At 41.6% G+C, this 19,568-nt stretch overlaps 1 protein-coding gene across 1 annotated transcript in view; it reads right to left on the bottom strand.

Annotated features, from left to right (window-relative positions):
- LOC109041371 (uncharacterized) overlaps positions 1-19,568 on the bottom strand; it is a 57,541-nt gene that overhangs the window by 17,587 nt on the left and 20,386 nt on the right. The window contains exons 4-6 of the mRNA XM_072306538.1: positions 15,198-15,374; positions 12,110-12,201; positions 11,273-11,461 (exon numbers count right to left, since the gene is read on the bottom strand). Coding sequence (XP_072162639.1) covers positions 11,273-11,461; positions 12,110-12,201; positions 15,198-15,374 — 458 coding nt within the window. The remainder of the gene's footprint in view (positions 1-11,272; positions 11,462-12,109; positions 12,202-15,197; positions 15,375-19,568) is intronic.

Raw genomic sequence — 19,568 nt, forward strand, 5'->3', positions numbered from 1 at the left:
ATCTCGGTAACTAATTAATTGATTTTAATGAGACTGGACGGGAAAACCTTGGCATTAGGAAAAGAAAGGAAATGTTAATAGGGGTGCAATACATGGTTTTTTATGTATCTTAGGCTACGAAATAGAAAAATTCCTAGGTTTTTTCCATCGTGCACAGATTCTACCGGAAGATTGACTCTGCTGGAAAAGCTAGATTTTTAAGGAAAATTCCGATTTCTCCGGAAAAATTCCGAACTTTCCCGGGATAAGTCGCACTGATACAGGTAAATGGAGGTGATCTTCGGAATCAGCGCCAAAAATCTACTCCAAAGCCGTTAGTAAATCTTCGGAAAATCAAAAAAAAAAAACAAAAAACGTTGACCAGTGTAATTAATATGTTAATGCAATTCCTCAAACTTTTCCTGGCTTTACCTCCACTTCAGCGGGTACACGCCCACTTGAAGTTTAAGAATTCGATGTTTTTGATCAATTTTGTATTGCAATATTCCAAGAAATAAAAGCTTTTTCTCGTGTTAAAGGAAAACAGCAGGCATTTTGATAAACAGATGGAACTGTCTAAAAGATAAGCAGAATAAGCTCCAGATATCTTTCATGACGAATGAATTTTTTTGGTTCTGTAAGATATGAAAGGGCTACATGTTTTCAATTATGCTTTAATTTAGTGCTCGACGATGCTTTTATGACAATTGCGTTCAATTTTCAATTAAAAGTATTATATGTCACCTCTGAGATGAAAATTTGGGAAATCAGGCAAAATTAGAGCAAATTTTGGGAAGTGATTACACGTGACGGTGGAAATTCGGGTTTAAGCATAATTGTGATACCTCATTCGAAAGATGATAATAATAAAAAAAAAAATTGGCGCAAACTGCAGGTCAAAATGTTCATTTTTGACAAAATGGCGGCCGGTCAAAGTTCAAAATGGCGGAAATTTGGCATCTCCGTTGTTTATTGACGGATTGGCGTGAAACTCGGATTCCCAGCGTTTTTCGAGACGAGAAACACGATTCTGGCATTGGTTTTCCTGAAAAGTCAGTCCTTTTCAAAATGGCGGCCTAGAGCGGGAAGTGGATATTTAGGCTGCATATCATTGGATTTGCATGAAACTTGGTATCTGGGGGTATTTCGGCACGAGAAGAAAGAATCTTTCATTGGATATCTGAAATTTTGACAAATTTCCAATGGCGGCGGAAAAATGGCGGGAAATCAGTTTTACGGCAGTTTACCGATGGATTTGCATAAAATTCGATGTCCTGGCGGTTTTTGGCTGGATAAAAAGGGATCTTTCATTAGATTCTTGAAATATCAAATAATTTCATGCTAATCCATCGGTAAACAGCCGTAAAACTGATTTCCCGCCATTTTTCCGCCGCCATTTTGAAATTTGTCAAAATTTCAGATATCCAATGAAAGATTCGTTCTTCTCGTACCGAAATACCCCTAGATACCAAGTTTCATGCAAATCCAACGATATGCAGCCTAAATATCCACTTCCCGCTCTAGGCCGCCATTTTGACCGCCGCCATTTTGAAAAGGACTGACTTTTCAGGAAAACCAATGCCAGAATCGTGTTTCTCGTCTCGAAAAACGCTGGGAATCCGAGTTTCACGCCAATCCGTCGATAAACAACGGAGATGCCAAATTTCCGCCATTTTGAACTTTGACCGGCCGCCATTTTGTCAAAAATGAACATTTTGACCTGCAATTTGCGCCAAAAATTTTCTTTTTTTGTTATCTTTCGAATGAGGTATCACAAAGTGGGGGTTGCCATTTGAAAAAAAAAATTTAACCCCCGCCCCCCTTAGGGGGGGCCGCTCCCCAAAATTTTGGGGGGTCCAAAAAGTTGCTACCTTAGACCGAGGAACATTCCCAAAGTTTCAAACTTCTATCTCAACTTGGAAAAAAGTTACAGCGGTGGTCAGTGACTTTTGGATAACCCTGTATACCGGAGTGCACTGAGTTTCATGAAAATCTGTCTATAAACAGGTATTTTTTTAAAAAAAATCAATATAATCTTCAGCTGCTATTGTCTAGGTAAACGGTGTACATACCGGATCCCCCCCTGACCATCCCTCCAAGGTACTCTTTCTTTTGCTATGTACTAGCTGCGCAAGGGGGCACTAGGGGCGCAAGCCCCCAGTCACTCGCTCCGCGAGTACAGCTGAAACAGCTAGAACATAGTAAAAAAAAGAGTACCTTAGAGGGATGATCAGGGGGGGTGTCTGGTATCTACACCGTTTACCTAGACAATAGTTAAATTTTACTACTACAAGTAATTAGAGGACTTCCTGGTGGCAAAATAATACATTAAAAAACAAAGAATAAGAAACCAGATAACCACCTACTTCTAGAAAAAGAAACATCCTTGAAAAATAAAAAAACACTCCTGTAAAAGAAAATCAAAACACTTTGTGAAAATTTAACGGTGCGAAAGGGTGAAGATTAATCACTGATTATCTTGGAAGAATACATAAGCTGCTGTAAAAAAGTTAATTATTAATAAAACCTGTGCTGCCGTAAAAATGAAAATTATCTTCTGAAAAATACACATAAAAATTAAGTAATTTTCATGTGAAAAAAACTGAAGACAAAATCAAGAAAGCAAAACTCTAGACGCACTGATAAGAAACATGGACAAACCGAGAACACATTATGAGCAATGCGACGAAGGAAATGTGCAGCAGGTGTTCCGAGTCGGACAGCATAAGGAAGGGAGTGACACTGCCATAGGACCCATGCCAGGGTGGAAGGGTGACACGTGTTGTGAGCAGGTAGGGATGGGTTTACGTGGAGAGGGAAACGGAAAATCAGAGGGTGGGAGGTCCCCCAACCATATGACTCGTCCAGCGTCAAAAACGGAAATATGTCGTCATCAAATCGAGGTAAATTTTGCAACATCGGTCGCGCAAATCGAAAAACCCAGGGGTGCTGACACATCTACGGCCTAAGAGCTTTCATTTAAAATAAATCCGGGGAAAATCGGTCCAGTAGTTTCCGAGATCTAATTAGGACAAACTGTCCAAACCGAAGGAGGACAAAAAAGCCTTAGGATATTAAATACAGGGTGTTAGAAAAGTCCCCTCCCCCCCCCCCATCTAACTTTTTACCTAATTGAGATAGAGATTTGAAACTTGGAGGATGTTCCTAGGTCAAAGGGAGCTACTTTTTGGCCTCCCTAAAATTTTCGGGGGGCCCCCCCTTTGGGAGGTAACGGACCCCAACTTTTTTTTTCAAATGGGAAGACCCCCTTTGTGATACCTCGTTCGAAAGAACATAAAAAAAGAAATTTTTTCGCGGAAACCCGAAGTCATTACCTTGAGCCGTTTCAAAATGGCGGCCGGTTAAAGTTCAAATGGCCGAAAATTGGCATCTCGGCTATTTGCACATAGATTAGTTTGAAACTCGGTATCTGGGAGGTATTTTCGCACGAGAAAAACGAATTTGACGTTAGATTGTAAAAAAACCCTTATTTTTCAAAATGGCGGCCGGTTAAGGTCCAAAATGGCCGAAAATTGACAAACTTGATTTTTTGCCGATGGATTCGCCTGAAACTTGATATCTGGGGGTATTTTCGGCACGAGAAAAACGAATTCGACGTTAGAACACAAGTTTGTCACTTTTCGGCCATTTCGGACCTTGACCGACCGCCATTTTGAAAAATAAGGGTTTTTTTAAAAAAAAATCGAACGTCAAATTCGTTTTTCTCGTGCGAAAATACCTTCAGATACCGAGTTTCAAACAAATCCATGTGCAAATAGCCGAGATGCCAATTTTCGGCCATTTGAACTTTAACCGGCCGCCATTTTGAAACGACTTAAGGTAATGACTTCGGGTTTGCACGAATAAATTTCTTTTTCTTCTTATGTTCTTTCAAACGAGGTATCACAAAGGGGGTCTTCCCATTTGAAAAAAAAAAGTTGGGGTCCGTTACCGCCCAAAAAGGGCCCCCCGAAAATTTTAGGGAGGCCAAAAAGTAGCTCCCTTTGACCTAGGAACATCCTCCAAGTTTCAAATCTCTATCTCAATTAGGTAAAAAGTTAGATGGGGGGAGGGGACTTTTCAAACACCCCGTATATAGATCATGGCTATCATCAATTGATACTAAAATGTATTTCAAAAGTCATTGGATACTCGTGAAACAGGGACAGACTAAACGATACCAGCCAAAATTGACAAAAAATCAGAAATGTCAAATGCGGTTATTGCATGGGTGAGGAATTTGAGAATAAAAAATATGTACTCATAGGACTTTTCACGATAAAAACGATGGTAACGTTTAAAAATTCGAAAATCGTGTCCTACAGCCCAAAAAAGCCCGTCAAAGTTCCATCAAATTCAAGTTGAAAATAAACGATTTTCATTGGCTGCTGTACGGTTGGTCAAACTACGCGTCACAACGCATGGGTGTCTCTCCTCGCCACCATTACCCACGTATTGACCGCGTGTTAATTAAGTGGAGGTCAGGTGAAGTTCATCTCGAGCTCCGATTGGCTACGATGATGAGCGGACGCTGTCGGAAAACCCGAGCAGGGCCGGTTGCTGCGCACCGCCCTCCGCTCACCCCCGAACGGCTCCTTTGCTCAGTGAAAAAAACGGGGAAGTGGTAGTTTTTAACTCACTTTTCGACCCAGAAATCAATGTGAAGAGCAAAAAACCTGGTCTGTAACTAATTCATCTTATCTTCAGGTATCCATCAAGATAAAAAAGTGAGTTTAGTCGGATAACTCGATTTTCCCTGATTTTTTTAAAAACTCATATTAGCACACAGTTTAGATGGCAAAAACCCGTGGCCGTGCCACGGCCCCTGAGCACAAATATATTTGCTCAAATCGCTGCTCTGATCCAGTGCTCGAGCAGGTAAAAAAAAAAACGCTCAGCGTTAACGGCTTAAATCGATTCTAATCGAATAATGTTCAACTTAGTGCACGCTGCGCGAGAGAGCTGAGGGCGGTGACAGGTATAGTGCTGAATGCGAGAGCGAGCGTAATTATTCACCTGCCGCTAGAATTACGCTCAATGAGCATTATTCCCGCCCGGCTCATTATGCTCAACGACCACCGCTCAAAGGCGTATCAACTTACGAGGGGCGTTCAATAAGTAAGTATCCCCCCCTCTCTAAAATCCATAAGAATGGACCAATTTTAAAAAACTTGGGCTCAAAATCTTCCTTAGGATATTTTGAGTTCAACAAAACAAACCGCAACAAAATCGGACCATGTGCGGCCGAACGCGAGCCGTTTGAACGCGCCGAGGTGCTCGACGCTCCCGCCGAATCCGCGAGGATTTGAAGTCCGCTACAGGAGAAGAGCTTCTCTGCCAAAGCCTCAGTCGTTCATCACTGACGAAAAATCAAAGAAATTTTTGTAGAATAAGGGGCTTACCTCACTTCTCCACATAACCAGCTCGATCCAAGCAAGTCTGATACTGAGACTAAGGCTAAGAGAACAGCTTTTGGATGCCTCGTGCGTGGAAGTCTTTCAGCTGACCGCGGATGAAAGAGTGGACGGCTTGTTTGACCTCTTCCACGGATTCAAAATTAACTCCTCCGAGTTCAGATTTCAGGAACGGGAATAAATGGTGGTCAGGTTTGCCATTTATTATCGTATCTGAAATCTGAACTCGGAGGAGTTAATTTTGAATCCGTGGAAGAGGTCAAACAAGCCGTCCACTCTTTCATCCGCGGTCAGCTGAAAGACTTCCACGCACGAGGCATCCAAAAGCTGTTCTCTTAGCCTTAGTCTCAGTATCAGACTTGCTTGGATCGAGCTGGTTATGTGGAGAAGTGAGGTAAGCCCCTTATTCTACAAAAATTTCTTTGATTTTTCGTCAGTGATGAACGACTGAGGCTTTGGCAGAGAAGCTCTTCTCCTGTAGCGGACTTCAAATCCTCGCGGATTCGGCGGGAGCGTCGAGCACCTCGGCGCGTTCAAACGGCTCGCGTTCGGCCGCACATGGTCCGATTTTGTTGCGGTTTGTTTTGTTGAACTCAAAATATCCTAAGGAAGATTTTGAGCCCAAGTTTTTTAAAATTGGTCCATTCTTATGGATTTTAGAGAGGGGGGGATACTTACTTATTGAACGCCCCTCGTATTTACTCAGAATCCTTCAAGATTATTTCACGGAACGTAGCATCATAGTAGACGGAGAAGAAATCCAAACTTCGTGTGGAGTGCTCCAGGGTAGCTATTTGTCACCGTTTCTGTGGCTGGTCTACTACGACTTTGTGGTGGGGGGCGCCCTTCCGCAAAATAGTGCGTTGACCGCGTTTGCAGATGATGTCGCGGTCAGTGCCTGGGAAAGAACGATGTACGGACTTATCTGGAAATTACACAGCGCAGTGGCTTACACCTTAGGAAGAATCTGGAAGCTCTGTCTGGAAACGGCGATAGAAAAAACGAAATTCTTAATTCTTAAGGCAAAGAAGGCAGACCGCAATGTAAAGATAAAAGTGGACCAACTGGAAAGCCAAGCTAAGGGACATGGCAAATACCGCGGTGTTTGGCTGTCGGCGGGATTGCATTTCAGAGAACACCTAAAAAGAACATGCAAAAAAGTGAAAAGGGTTGCTGGAAACCTGACTAGGATCATGCCAAATAAGGGAGGACCGTCTGCAAGGCAAAGGAAGATTATCGCTTCGGTGGCCATCTCTATACTCTCGTATGCAGCTCCGGTTTGGGCAGACATTGTCAGGACAAAAACTCATGCTGACATGGTGAGAAAAACTTTCAGACCCATCAAGATTAAAGTGAAAAGGGCCAACAGAACTGTGTCAGACGAGGCGCTAGACGTGCTAGCCAAAATCCCTCCCTTGGATTTACTTCTACTCGAACATAAGACCAGATTTGACATACAAGATCCAAAGATGTCTGAAGAAATGATGAACGACGCCTGGAAAGATAGATGGTACTCATACACGGGGAAAGCTGAATGGACTCGAAAACTGACCCCCAATCTTGATTTGTGGATGAAAAGTAAGTTTGCAGAAGTAAACTTCGCGACAACTCAGTTGCTGACTGGCCATGGTTATTTTGGGGCTTATCTACATCGCTTTAAGATCAAAGATTCTGATCAATGCACTGAATGTGGCCAACGGGATTCGGCGGAACACGTGATGTACAACTGAGGCGGATGGGTTGCGGAAAGGCAAGAATTTGAGGGAGTCATTGGTACTAACCCACCTCCAGAAGAGCTGATGGGTGAGTTACTAGAAAACAAAGAAAATTGGCTTGCGTTTGAGCGGTTCGCGTTGCGTGTTATGTCAAGTAAACGGAAAGATGGTTCGTGCGTAGCTTAGCGGACAACATTCAATGTGTAACCATGCGCAGAAATGATCACCGCTAGTAAAGACAACCCTTCATGTTAACGAGTGTCTCTTGTGGGTCAGAAACCTTCGGGTGTCTGGCCCTGTTTACCGCAGGCTATCCAATTGGGGATATCGGATTCGACGCACCCGCGCAGCTGAGTCATGTGTAGGCTGCCCCCTTCTGGGGCCGCATAAGATCGGGTGCCTCGAGAAGCTGGTCTGCCCTCCCTGCCCTCCAGTCCTCGGCTTCAGAGCCCTGCCGTGGGGTTGTCGCAAGCTGGGCCTCGGCTCTCCTCCTACGCCCTTGACTCCGGGTACAATGATGGCTTCGGCAGATCGGTTCCGGGGGATGGGGGGACCCTCCCCCAAGTGGGGGGCCTGAGGGGCGCCGGGGTCGGGGACTGCCGTTCGAAGAGTGCCTTAGGGACGTCCGACGGGAGGATAGAGCGTCCGATGAGTCACACTTGTACGGGGTGTGGCCTGGAGGGGTCGTTTAGTGGGTACGGAACACACACCACCCCCACATAACCGGGTTTTCCCATCTCACAGCGGTCGGGTTGGTTACGGTTGCGTGGGGATTCGGCCGCACTTTTTTTGATAATTCGAGAATTTATATTACGCTTGGCAACACGGCACGTTGATAGAATGTGTCGCGTGGGGATTCGGCCGGATTGATAGCTCGCGCACCCGAATCGCACAAGGTTACCGTATATGCCGCATAGAATAATTACAATTTTCCCTCGCACTTAATGCAGACTTGTATTTCGTACAATAACATCACCTGATGTCGTTAAAGTTCCGAGACATTTTTCACACTGTTGTGGTCATTTAAACACCTCCAAATTAACGTATCTTCTTTCTTCTCCCTCACTTTGTATTCGTATCCATCATGAATTAAGCGGGGTTTTCCTTTTGATGTTTCTCCGATGTTAAACAATTTCTCACTCATGGTTTTATGTCACTCACGGTAAATAAAATAAAAAATTAAATTTGGTTGAATCTGAAAAAGTTGAACAAAGGAAAAAAATAAACTAAATAAACAAAAAAAACAAAGCTAAAACGATGCGACTACTGCCCACTTGACAGGTGCCTTTGTACTAACTGATAAACACTGATCAGCGTTACGAAACATTCATCGACTGCGGTTCAGCGACAGACATCAGTTTGAATCTCAACTCCGATAAGAAAAACGGCACTATTATTGCCAGAGACAAATTATTGCCGTGGGGATTCGGCCGAATAGTAGAAGTGTATCACTCTACCGTGTTGCCAAGCGTAATATAAAATCTCGAGTTATCAAAAAAGTGCGGCCGAACCCCCACCGGCCGAATCCCCACGACACCTTGGTTACGGGTCGCTTCGGCGGCTCTTCACCAGCTGATGGCCATTGAGGTCCCAGTAATCGATGGGTCCCTTTCATGGGGGCACTGTGGCAAAGAGCTTGATGCAAAAACGGCTTTTTTCGCCCCCCCTCTAGAATTTCCTTAGACTTTGTCTATTGATTACTCATACTTGAGCGCTTTTTCCCCCAAATTTTCAGACCCCCAAAAAATTTTAGGGGGGGGGGGAGCTAGGGGGGTTGGAAGTCAAAACCTGTGAACCTCGATATCTTTCGAACGAAGAAAGATATCGAGGTCCGGTTTGGACGAAAAACTGTCTAAAATTGCAAACTTTAAGATTCTAAAGGTCGAAATCCCGATATCACATTTTTAAGTCAACATATGTGCTTTTATCCAGTTTTTAGGTCTAGAAAATTTCTTTTAAACGAAAAATTTACAAAGATCTCAATTTTATATTTGAACCAAAACCAGTTTTTTAAATTGTTCGTATTTTTCCGCATCCAACGAGTGGTCCATTAAGCTGGGGAACCAAACGGTTCCGGAGTTATGATCGATTGAAGTTTCCGCTCAACGCGCGCCGACCGATTTTCGCGCGCAATAAAGTCGGATTTGACTGTTATTAGATCAGATTGAATGTTCAAACTGAGCAAAATGCATTATTAGGGACTCTTGAGGGTCGCTGAGTTCAGAAATTACAGATACTTCCAAATAATTCACGTTTTTAAAATTACAGCTCCGTAGCGCTATTATAGAGGCCCAATAAGCGCCGATCGGCCGCTCAGTGGTCCTGTGCGGAGCTCCTCCTAGCTCCCCCCCAAAATTTTTTGGGGGTCTGAAAATTTGGGAAAAGAAGCGCTCAAGTATGAGTAATCAATGGACAAAGTCTGAAGAAATTCCAGAGGGGGGGGGGGCGAAAAAAGCCGTTTTTGCATCAAGCTCTTTTTCCCTTCATCCAAAAAAAAAAAAAAAAACCTCCGCTCATAAACTGAGATTTGCATGACCGAAATTGCAACACCGCAAATTTCCCCAACCCTCGTCTAACGAGGGGTTGCTACAGTTATAGGCGAAGTCACAACTTGCGCGAAGCAACAGCATACGCGTACACCGCAGCCGCGGTAAAACGTGCAGGACGCAGGTAGAAAAAGCGGCGCTGCCGACGTGTGCTTAATTGATCATTTTCAGCGAGCGCAGTGAGCATAATTCAGCGGGCTCGAATTACGCTCAGATTTGAGCTCAAATCGTCGGCCGCTAGGCACCTGCCCGACAGCGAATTAGTGCATAGAAGAAAAAAAGGAGGTGTTTGCATTTCGGACATCTTGGACTTTTATTAATGACGTAGGTCGGTACGGTGACTTTTATCATCGATTTTCTTGGAAATTGTGTAGTTTATGGAAAGAATACATTGCACATTAAGTGTTCAAAACTACACTTTGAGTTGAAATAAGCAAAAAAATCGTTTTTCATACTTCGAATTCCGGATTTTGCTGACCAGGTTGTACCGACTTACGTCACAGGATACACAATCCTCAAGATGCAAACACCTCCTTTTCTTTCTCTATCGAATTGCTGAGCACTAATTTTGAGCAGTACTCACGAATTAAGCTCAGGGGCCCTGGGCCGTGCGTTGTGACGTCAGAGTCACAGGATTTAGAGGCGCGGGAAGGAACCCCGTTTCAAATCGTTTCTGAACTTTCGACACTTTTTCTCCATGTTCCAATCACCAGAAAATTTTTAAAAAAATACCTTAACGATCAGGACACCTCCAACTTTCAGAGACTGAATTTAAAAAAATGCATGCAACAACCCCATTGGACACCATTCCATAAATACCCTATAAAGTTATCATACCTTTAGTTAAATTTTGATGTAATATGTGTTTTACGCGCTTTACAAGAAAATTTCACGCTCTTTTCATTGGTGCCAACAATTTAAGGAGCAAAAATACTGCCATAGCTGTGTCTTAAAAGTTACAGACCAAACTTGAAATTTGAAGAAAATTGTAGCCTTTTTTTTCGGTCTCCATCCTCGTAGCTTGGGACGGACAAGTCAAAATTTAACAAACTAATATACATTTGAAGGCAAAATTTTCTACTCTTAAGAATTGATAAAAAAAATTTTTTTCACTGAATGCACTAAAATCACGTAAAATCGGGAAAACCCTGACGAAGTCAACAATCAATTTATACGTAATTTCAGACGGCCGCCATTTTGTTTTAAGCAATTTTGACTGTGTTCCCGAGGGGGGCTAATGATAAACTTTTAAAGGGGGACTCTAGAAATGTTTTGGAGTGATTTAAAACATATGAGAAGTTTGTGCTGATTTGTCCGAGGTTAGGCCTTTTTTTTGCCTAGTTTGCCTGGACTAAAGGTGGAAGAAACCATGGTACGTACTGTTGCAGGGAATGACATTATACACTATGTTCTTTAAAGATTATATGTATCTTGGTTAATGTTCGACGTAGTGACTAGGCGTTTGGACGTATCTTATTATTTGTTGCTGATTGAAACCATGAGGACATGATTCTATGACTTGCGAAACTAACCCATTTAAGGAGTAACCAGGACTATTCTCAGATAAGTTGGGGAAACTTTAAAATCTTTCCTGGGAAACTTTGAATCCTTGTCTCACCTGGCTTTGCGGATTTCCTCAGCACTTTGACTGTTCCTGAGGGTGACGTCCTCTTCCCACGTAGACCCAGCTCTCTCTTCAGCTTGGTAGAAATTCCATCGTATATCACGATCTGAACAGTATTCCAGGAAATATCTTCGTAAAATAGGACTTAAAGTAACTAACCAAGGACCTTCTTCGACGTTTCCACTAAATTATGCAATCAAATAAAATTTGATTATGAATTTTGGCTGCGAAAGTAAAATTCTTAAAAAGAAATTGAAAAGAGATTTATTTCAAATATTCGTATTCACCAGACCAGAAAATCAAACAAAGAACTGGCTTGATAAGAAATAAGTTGAAGTGGACAAAAGCTTCGGTGCAAAAACACACAAGATCGTTTTTTATTCAGTCTTGGGTCAAATCTTAAAGCCTTTTTAACATTAACTTTGCCCGACTCACAAACTTGACTGTTCTGAAGACTTACCGTGACAGCATGACAAAATAATCTCATTAAGATGAGTACTAAGTGGCACAGGAGTGTCTCAATAGATTAATTTTCCTGCTTGTTTTTTTCCTTAACTGTTTCAGTGATATGTTATGAAACAGGAAACGATATTTCGTTGACCCTACTTTTGGCTATTCGATAAATTAGAGTTCTTATCGTTTTAAAATGATCACGATATTTACAGAGAACTTAAAATTTTTCACGCCCAATCTTCCCTTGGATTAGGTCTCTTTTTAGAATCTCACAAATTTTTTTGCAAATCCCCCATCCCTTCTAGATAAAAGCTCCTAAACATCACAGAAGTTGAAATTGAAATTATTGCCAACTAAAGCTGAACATTGCGTACTCACCTTTTTTCAACCATCGTCTCTAAAACCTCCTTGGGAAACTCTGAAATGCTGTGACGATTTGTGCATGTATGCTGGAATATACCTCTTGCAGACTGTAAAAAGAAAATCATCTGACGTGAGCAGTGGAGAAATATTTACCTGAGGCATCTTTCAAGGTATTGAAGAAATATGTAAATCTTGCTGGTGCCATTTTAAAACGAGCTATATCACTGAAAACTTGCTCTCTGGGATACAACAGAGTGTTTTACAAGAAGGAAAAAAAATGTAAAGTTTCGGATCCAAAAGAAGAAAATTCTTTCTTATGTAGAATTTGCTTCTAGGAATAACAGTCCCTTCTTTTATCTGGAAAGTTACTAAGGACCATCAATAGGGTACGAATTTAAGCATTCTGATACATGTTTCCCCTTCAAAAGAGTTTGATACAAAAACGGCTTTTTTCGGCCCCCCCCCCCCTCTGGAATTTCTTCAGACTTTGTCTGTTGATTACTCATACTTGAGCGCTTTTTTCCCCAAATTTTCAGACCCTCAAAAAAAGTTTTTTTTTGGGGGGGGGGGGGGGGTGGAAGTCAAAACCTGTGAACCTCAATATCTCTCGAATGAAGAAAGATATCGAGGTCCGGTTTGGACGAAAAACTGTCTAAAATTGCATACTTTAAGATTCTAAAGGTCGAAATCCTGATATCACATTTTAAGTCAACATGTCTGCTTTTTTCCAGTTTTTAGGTCTAGAAAATTTCTCTTAAACAAAGGAAACACAAAAATCTCAATTTTTTATTTGAACCAAAACCAGTTTTTTAAATTGTTCGTCTTTTTCCGCATCGAACGACTGGTCCATTAAGCTGGGGCACCAGACCGTTCCGGAGTTATGATCGATTGAAGTTTCCGCTCAACGCGCGCCGACCGATTTTCGCGCGCAATAAAGTCGGATTTGACTGTTATTAGATCAGATTGAATGTTCAAACTGAGCAAAATGCATTATTAGGGACTCTTGAGGGTCGCTGAGTTCAAAAATTACAGATACTTCCAAATAATTCACGTTTTTAAAATTACAGCTCCGTACAGGATCACTCAGCGGCTGGTCGGCGCTCAGTGGGCCTCTATAATAGCGCTACGGAGCTGTAATTTTAAAAACGTGAATTATTCGGAAGTATCTGTAATTTCTGACCTCAGCGACCCTCAAGAGTCCCTAATAATGCATTTTGCTCAGTTTGAACATTCAATCTGATCTAATAACAGTTAAATCCGACTTTTTTGCGCGCGAAAAATCGGTCGGCGCGCGTTGAGCGGAAACTTCAATCGATCATAACTCCGGAACCGTTTGGTTTCCCAGCTTAATGAACCACTCGTTGGATGCGGAAAAAGACGAACAATTTAAAAAACTGGTTTTGGTTCAAATAAAAAATTGAGATCTTGGTAAATTCTTCGTTTAAAAGAAATTTTCTAGACCTACAAACTGGAAAAACGCAGATATGTTGACTTAAAAATGTGATATCGGGATTTCGACCTTTAAAATCTTAAAGTTTGCAATTTTAGATGATTTTCCGTCCAAACCGGACCTCGATATCTTTCTTCGTTCGAGAGATATCAAGGTTCACAGGTTCTGACTTCCACCCCACCCCCCCTAGCTCCCCCCCCCCAAAAAAAAATTCTTTGGGGGTCTGAAAATTTTGGAAAAGAAGCGCCCAAGTATGAGTAATCAACAGACAAAGTCTGAAGAAATTCCAGAGGGGGGCGAAAAGAGCCGTTTTTGCATCAAGCTCTGTCATGCAGAACAATATTTGTGCAATGGACATTAATGAAATCAACAAATTATCAAGATATTAATTTTTAATTGCCATTGGTTATGAAATATTTGACTTTCCGATTCACAAGAAAAAGCAGACTCTACTTAAATCAAAGAGCACACTACAACAGTTTTGGCAAGCTTTTTGATCAAGCAGTGTTGCTTCCCCACCTTGTTTCTTAAAAGTGTAAACACTGTAGGATTACTGGGCCAAAGCGCCAGGATCAAGGTTGTCATATTTTTTACTACAGAGACTGTTACGGCGATGTTTATGGTGCTGTTTAACTCAAAAGGATTATGTTTTTTTGTGAGAAGAAAGTTAAAATTTATGCATTGGAAAACGTTAATATCTTGGTTAGGAGTTAATTTTATCAATTTTTTGGCACGAATTGTGTACTTACTACGTAAAATACTTGAGAGGAAAATTAAACCATAAAGCTTGAATTTGCATCTTTTTTCGGGGTCCACAATAGTTCTGCTACTGTTTGACCTCAAAATGGAAAATGAAAGAGCTTGATGCAAAGACTGCTTTTTTCGTCCCCCCCCCCCCGGCACCCCTGGAATTTCTTCAATCTTTGTCTATTGAACACTCATAAACAGTGCGCTAGGGTGCGGCGTATATGGGGTAAAAAAAAGTTTGAAATTTGATGGTGCCTCATCATTAATCGGATTGAAATCATTAAAAAACATCCTAAAATCAATTTCAGCCCAAAATTCGAATATTTAGAGGTCGCGCAAACGGTTGAAAGTTGCGAGCTTTTATAGTGTTAGAGGAATTTTCAACGAACAGGATATTAAAATAAACATAGGTCCCAATCGAGTACCCGAAAACTATGTGATTTCATGGCGTAGTTTTATCATCAATAGATCATGTAACACTCCAAGAAAATAGATGAGGGGGGGGGGAGGCTCCAAATATACGAAGCTTCGGTGAAGCGGCAGCATCACTAAAATAGCAAACTGTGCATGGGGCGAAAAATTAAACCTCTTCTCCCTCATCCTGGCCGTGACCGATCTGAATTTTCAGTATGTTTTTACCTGGTGTAAGATGTAACTCTCCTAAAATTTGAAAAAAATTAACCCCCAAAATTTTTTGGGGATCTGAAAATTTGGGAAAAGGAGCGCTTAAGTATGAGTAATCAATGGACAAAGTTTAGAGAAATTCTAGGGGGGGCGAAAAAAGCCGTTTTTGCATCAAGTTCTTTGATTTCTTTTACTGCGGCTGAGAACGACTTTGCAGGCATCAGGGTAAAAATTTTTTTCAAAGACACTCCTTTTTTTTTATTAGAGAACTAAATCCTTTACCTCCAATCGAGCAGTGAAAAGTCTTCGTTCTTTGTATAATATGGAATCTTGAAGATTGAAATTCATCAAGTCTGGACTGTTCTTCAAACGTAGCTCAACTCCTGACATTTCACCTTCAGATAGAAATTTACGTACTACTCTTGCTTGCTCTTCAGAAAGCATAGACACATCACACGCCTGAAATAGTATAATTGCACAAATTACTCAATATGAATTTTTTTAATGATAATCCTTTGTTCACCTCCTACAAAATGAGACTTAATTTGCATTCTTGTGGAATCTCCGTTTGCTAAGGCCCTGCTTCCTGCGGGCGCTTTCATTACAAATATCAAGTGGATCTACACAAATTTCACATGGTTCATGCAGCCTCGAGATGAAAAAAGTAGCAGAAAATACCTGTTGAGGGGGCTCGGCCCCCTGGAGCCCCCCTCTGGTTTCAAATTGAACTTGCAAGACTTTCAGTATCATAAAAGTTATGCGGCAACATACCAGATGAGATGCCACAATGGACTACTAGACAAGGTACGAATTTAAACAATCTGATACATGTCTCTTAACAAAAATTTCACGTAGAACACGATTCACACAACGAAAATTACTGAAACCAACTCCTAACGAAGATATTAACGTTTTTATTTCACATTGGTTACGAGGAATTTGAACTGCCCGCTCACAAGAAACTCAAAGCTCTACGTGAGTCAAATCGCGCACTACAACGGTTTCAGCAAGGTTCTCAATTGAGCAATGTTCATTTCCCACCATGTGTTTTTCAAACTAAAAGTAATTTGCTATAGCTGAGCCAAAGAGTCAAGATTGAGGTTGCCAGATTTTTTTATCGCAGATACGTTCATGATAACGTTTAGCGCGCGATGTGAATCACGTAGAGCATTGAGTTTTCAGGAGCGGATGGTTTGATTTCACGCATCAAGAATCATTAAATATTTTCGTAAGGAGTTGATTTCGGTAATTTTCGTTGTGCGCAGCGTCTTTTACATGAAATTTTGGTGAAGAAACATGTATCAGAATGCTGTAATTCGTACCTTGTCTATTGGTCCATTGTGTTGTATGAAAGTTGTTCCAACATTTCCTAATACGTTTCAAATTCTGATTTAGTAGATGGCGAATAATACAAGAATACCTATCTGGATTGAGAAGACAAATAAAGCAAAAGAAAATGAAGTTAAAATGTCTATTAATTATATTATGGCTGACAGTATGTCAAGGAAAAGGGAATATGATTTTTTGGAAGTAATACAATTTTGTCTCTTATGACATGGAAAAGATGGTAAAATGGCTGGACGGAGGACCACTTTGAATTTCGAGAGCAGTTGCGGCAACTTCTTATTTGATAGTTGACAAGGAGACTACCTACACTCCCTACCGCTTCGCGGTCTAACCCCCCGAAGGGCCTCGCACCCCAGGCGTTGTGCGTTGCGCGCTACTCGTAGCATCACACACTTGCATGAGAACCCGTGTTACACACGAGATTGGCATCATTCATCCGGCATGCTTTTACAACAAAGAAACTGTTACACATTTTTTTTTTTTTTTTAATCAATTATCAGTCTCCCTTTACTTCTTTTGGTTAGTGAAGAAATGAAGAAGCAAAAATGAAAGGAAAGAACTTAAATATCATGAGTGGTCTGAATATATTTAGTTGTAAAATTCAAAGGAAATAGGATAATAAAGCATCAATGAGTTCAATAAAACAGTAGGGAAATACAGCGTCAACAGTTAGGTACTTAAGGCGGCCCTGCACCCAGTATACCCCTCTCTTCCTCTTGTAACACCCATAACGCAGGCTCAGAGGCTCTCTCCGTGGAAAGCTACGTATTTCATGAATACTTAGTTTGCAACGGTTGAAAGTAGTACAGTTCTCTCCATCCGAAGAAGGGACAATAACAAATCGTCATTTGGGCCAAACGCTCAAGGAAACAGAACACTCCTCGGTATAAGCAGCAAGTGCTTTGAGTCAGGTGAAATCTAGGATTTCAAATGCATAATACACTTTCTCCAAACTTACTCCATATACATCGAGCAAAATTAGACGACTATAGCCTATTTCACGGAACCCGAGACTTTTTATTCGGCATTAAAATCCATAAATGGCAATCGCACTCGGTGACCGGACCGCTCGCCGGTTAGAATCTTTTGTTCAGCGACCATAGCCGGCAACCGTCCATTGTGAGGGTAGGAACAATGGGCACCCTTTATCCCTCCTCAATGAGCCCCAGTACCCGGACCGAAAGTTTTTTGCCTTTGAAAGATTCATCTTTTGGCGTGAAAATTTGGTTCCAGCGTGAAATTATGATAAAAACGCACTAAAATTCCGTCTAATTCTCGTAATTTTGAATTGACGCACGGTATTTTGCGGCGAATCGCGGTCACACGCAAATGCCATACATCAGCTCAAAATTCAGAGAATTGGACGGAATTTTGGTGCGTTTTTATCATAATTTCAAGCTGGAACCAAATTTTCACGCTAAAAAATTAATTTGTCAACGGCAAAAAAATTTTGGTCCAGGTACTAGGGTTCATTAAGGAGGGATGAAGGGTGCCTATTGTTCCTACCCTCACAATGGACGGGATGCCGGCTTATGCACAGTGGGAAAAACAGCCAATCTAGCGCCGAAAAAGTCTTGACGCTCGCGTCGGATCGAACTCAAAACCTTCCCTCCGCGAATGAGTGCCTCTACCAACTCAGCTGTTAGTTCCACTCTGAGAAACTACTGAAACGGTTGTTGTTAAACGTACGTTTCGTTAGTTGCGCGCGCAGCGCACTGCGCACGCACTCTCCTATCCCCCTCCTGACTCTGGGATTCGACGCCATGCACTACGTTCTTTCGCATTCATTTTGAGCACATGTCCACTTTCTTTTTATCAAATATCTCCTAATGGCGCATGGATGCGCACCCGAACTAAGGATTTTTGTATTCTTGATAGTATGACGAGTAACTGGATATAAAAATCTTACTTGACCTCTCTTGAACTCGAGAGATATAGTCTTTAGAAGTTTGAATTTGTTACTATTTTGGAGGCGAACTTGAAAAAATTGCTGTAAAGTAGAAAAGTGAATTTAAGAAGAAAAAAATGGTATCCACAATTCCAAAATTAGTGGGAGGGTTTCTTGTGAAAAATTTCTTGTCCTTCAAATTTTTGTCAAAAACGCGGATTTCCATGCCAGTGACAGGGTCAGGCGTGTTAGATGCGAGTTTTTGAGACGCGATTGTTTGTGTCCGCGCGCGGAGCTTGCGGCAAGAGTGACACCGGCTTCCGGCGATTCGGAAGTCGGAGTTGGGCACGGAAGCTTCGGGCGTTGGCATAAAAGCTCGCGGAAGCCGCTCGTACGGGGTTAGTCGGTGTGAGGTGTAAAGACCCGAGACAACCCGGTCCAGCCCCTGTTAGAGCAGCTAGTCAAAGAATATAGTGTAAGTTATAAAATATAAAGTGTGGTTCCGCTTTCCCCCCATAGGGTTCCCACTACAATACTTTTAGAAAGGTCAGCCATTGCCAAAAAACATTCAAAGTAACTACATGATGCTCTTTAATAAACACAGGAGGCTATTGAATGTGAACATTCAGAGGAGGTCTTCCATCAGCACCGCGCTAACCATTGTGTTTCTTATGATTATCTCTGAAAAGGTCGACCTTACGAAGTAAAACATGGCTGATACTTGATCAGCACATTCTCAGGAACACATACATACCGATTTCGGCCATTTTCATTGATGCCGATTTTCAGACTTGCTTTTCCCACTGTGCTATGGTCGCTAAACAAAAGAGGCTGTCCTGCGAGCGGTCCAGTCACTGAGTCCGAGACTGATGCATTGCCATTTACGGATTTTAATGCCGAATAAAAAGTCTCAGGTTTCGTGAAATGGACTATAATTAGGTACTTACGTACTATGAATCATCAAAGCTAACACTAGAACTGACACACTTGAAATGGGCCAACCCCCCCCCCCCCCCCCCCGTAAGTCACAGTCACAGCTAGGTATGTTTGTTTTGAGACTGCACGTTTCAACTTCTCCCACTTTTCAGCCAAATTCTTTTTTTTTTTTTCTAGATTTTGGTTGGTGCAGTATTGCTCTTGGTTATTTTTAGAAGACTGTGATGTTGAAACCTAAATTTTCCAAAGGTGATAATTAATCAACACAGCTAACTTTACCATGACTTCAGTATTAAAGAATTCCATTTGGCGAAATTGAACCGAAAGGCACTACCTTTTGACGAGTTTTAGACTTTTTTCCCTTACCGTAGATCTTGAATGACAACTTAAATTTAAGGAACATAAAGTTTTAAATGTTCATAACCAATTTTTTTTGTTCATGGTTACGATTATTTAAAACTTTATTTTCCTTGAATTTAAGT

Source organism: Bemisia tabaci, chromosome 1 (assembly GCF_918797505.1).
Source record: "Bemisia tabaci chromosome 1, PGI_BMITA_v3".
Lineage (NCBI taxonomy): Eukaryota > Metazoa > Arthropoda > Insecta > Hemiptera > Aleyrodidae > Bemisia > Bemisia tabaci.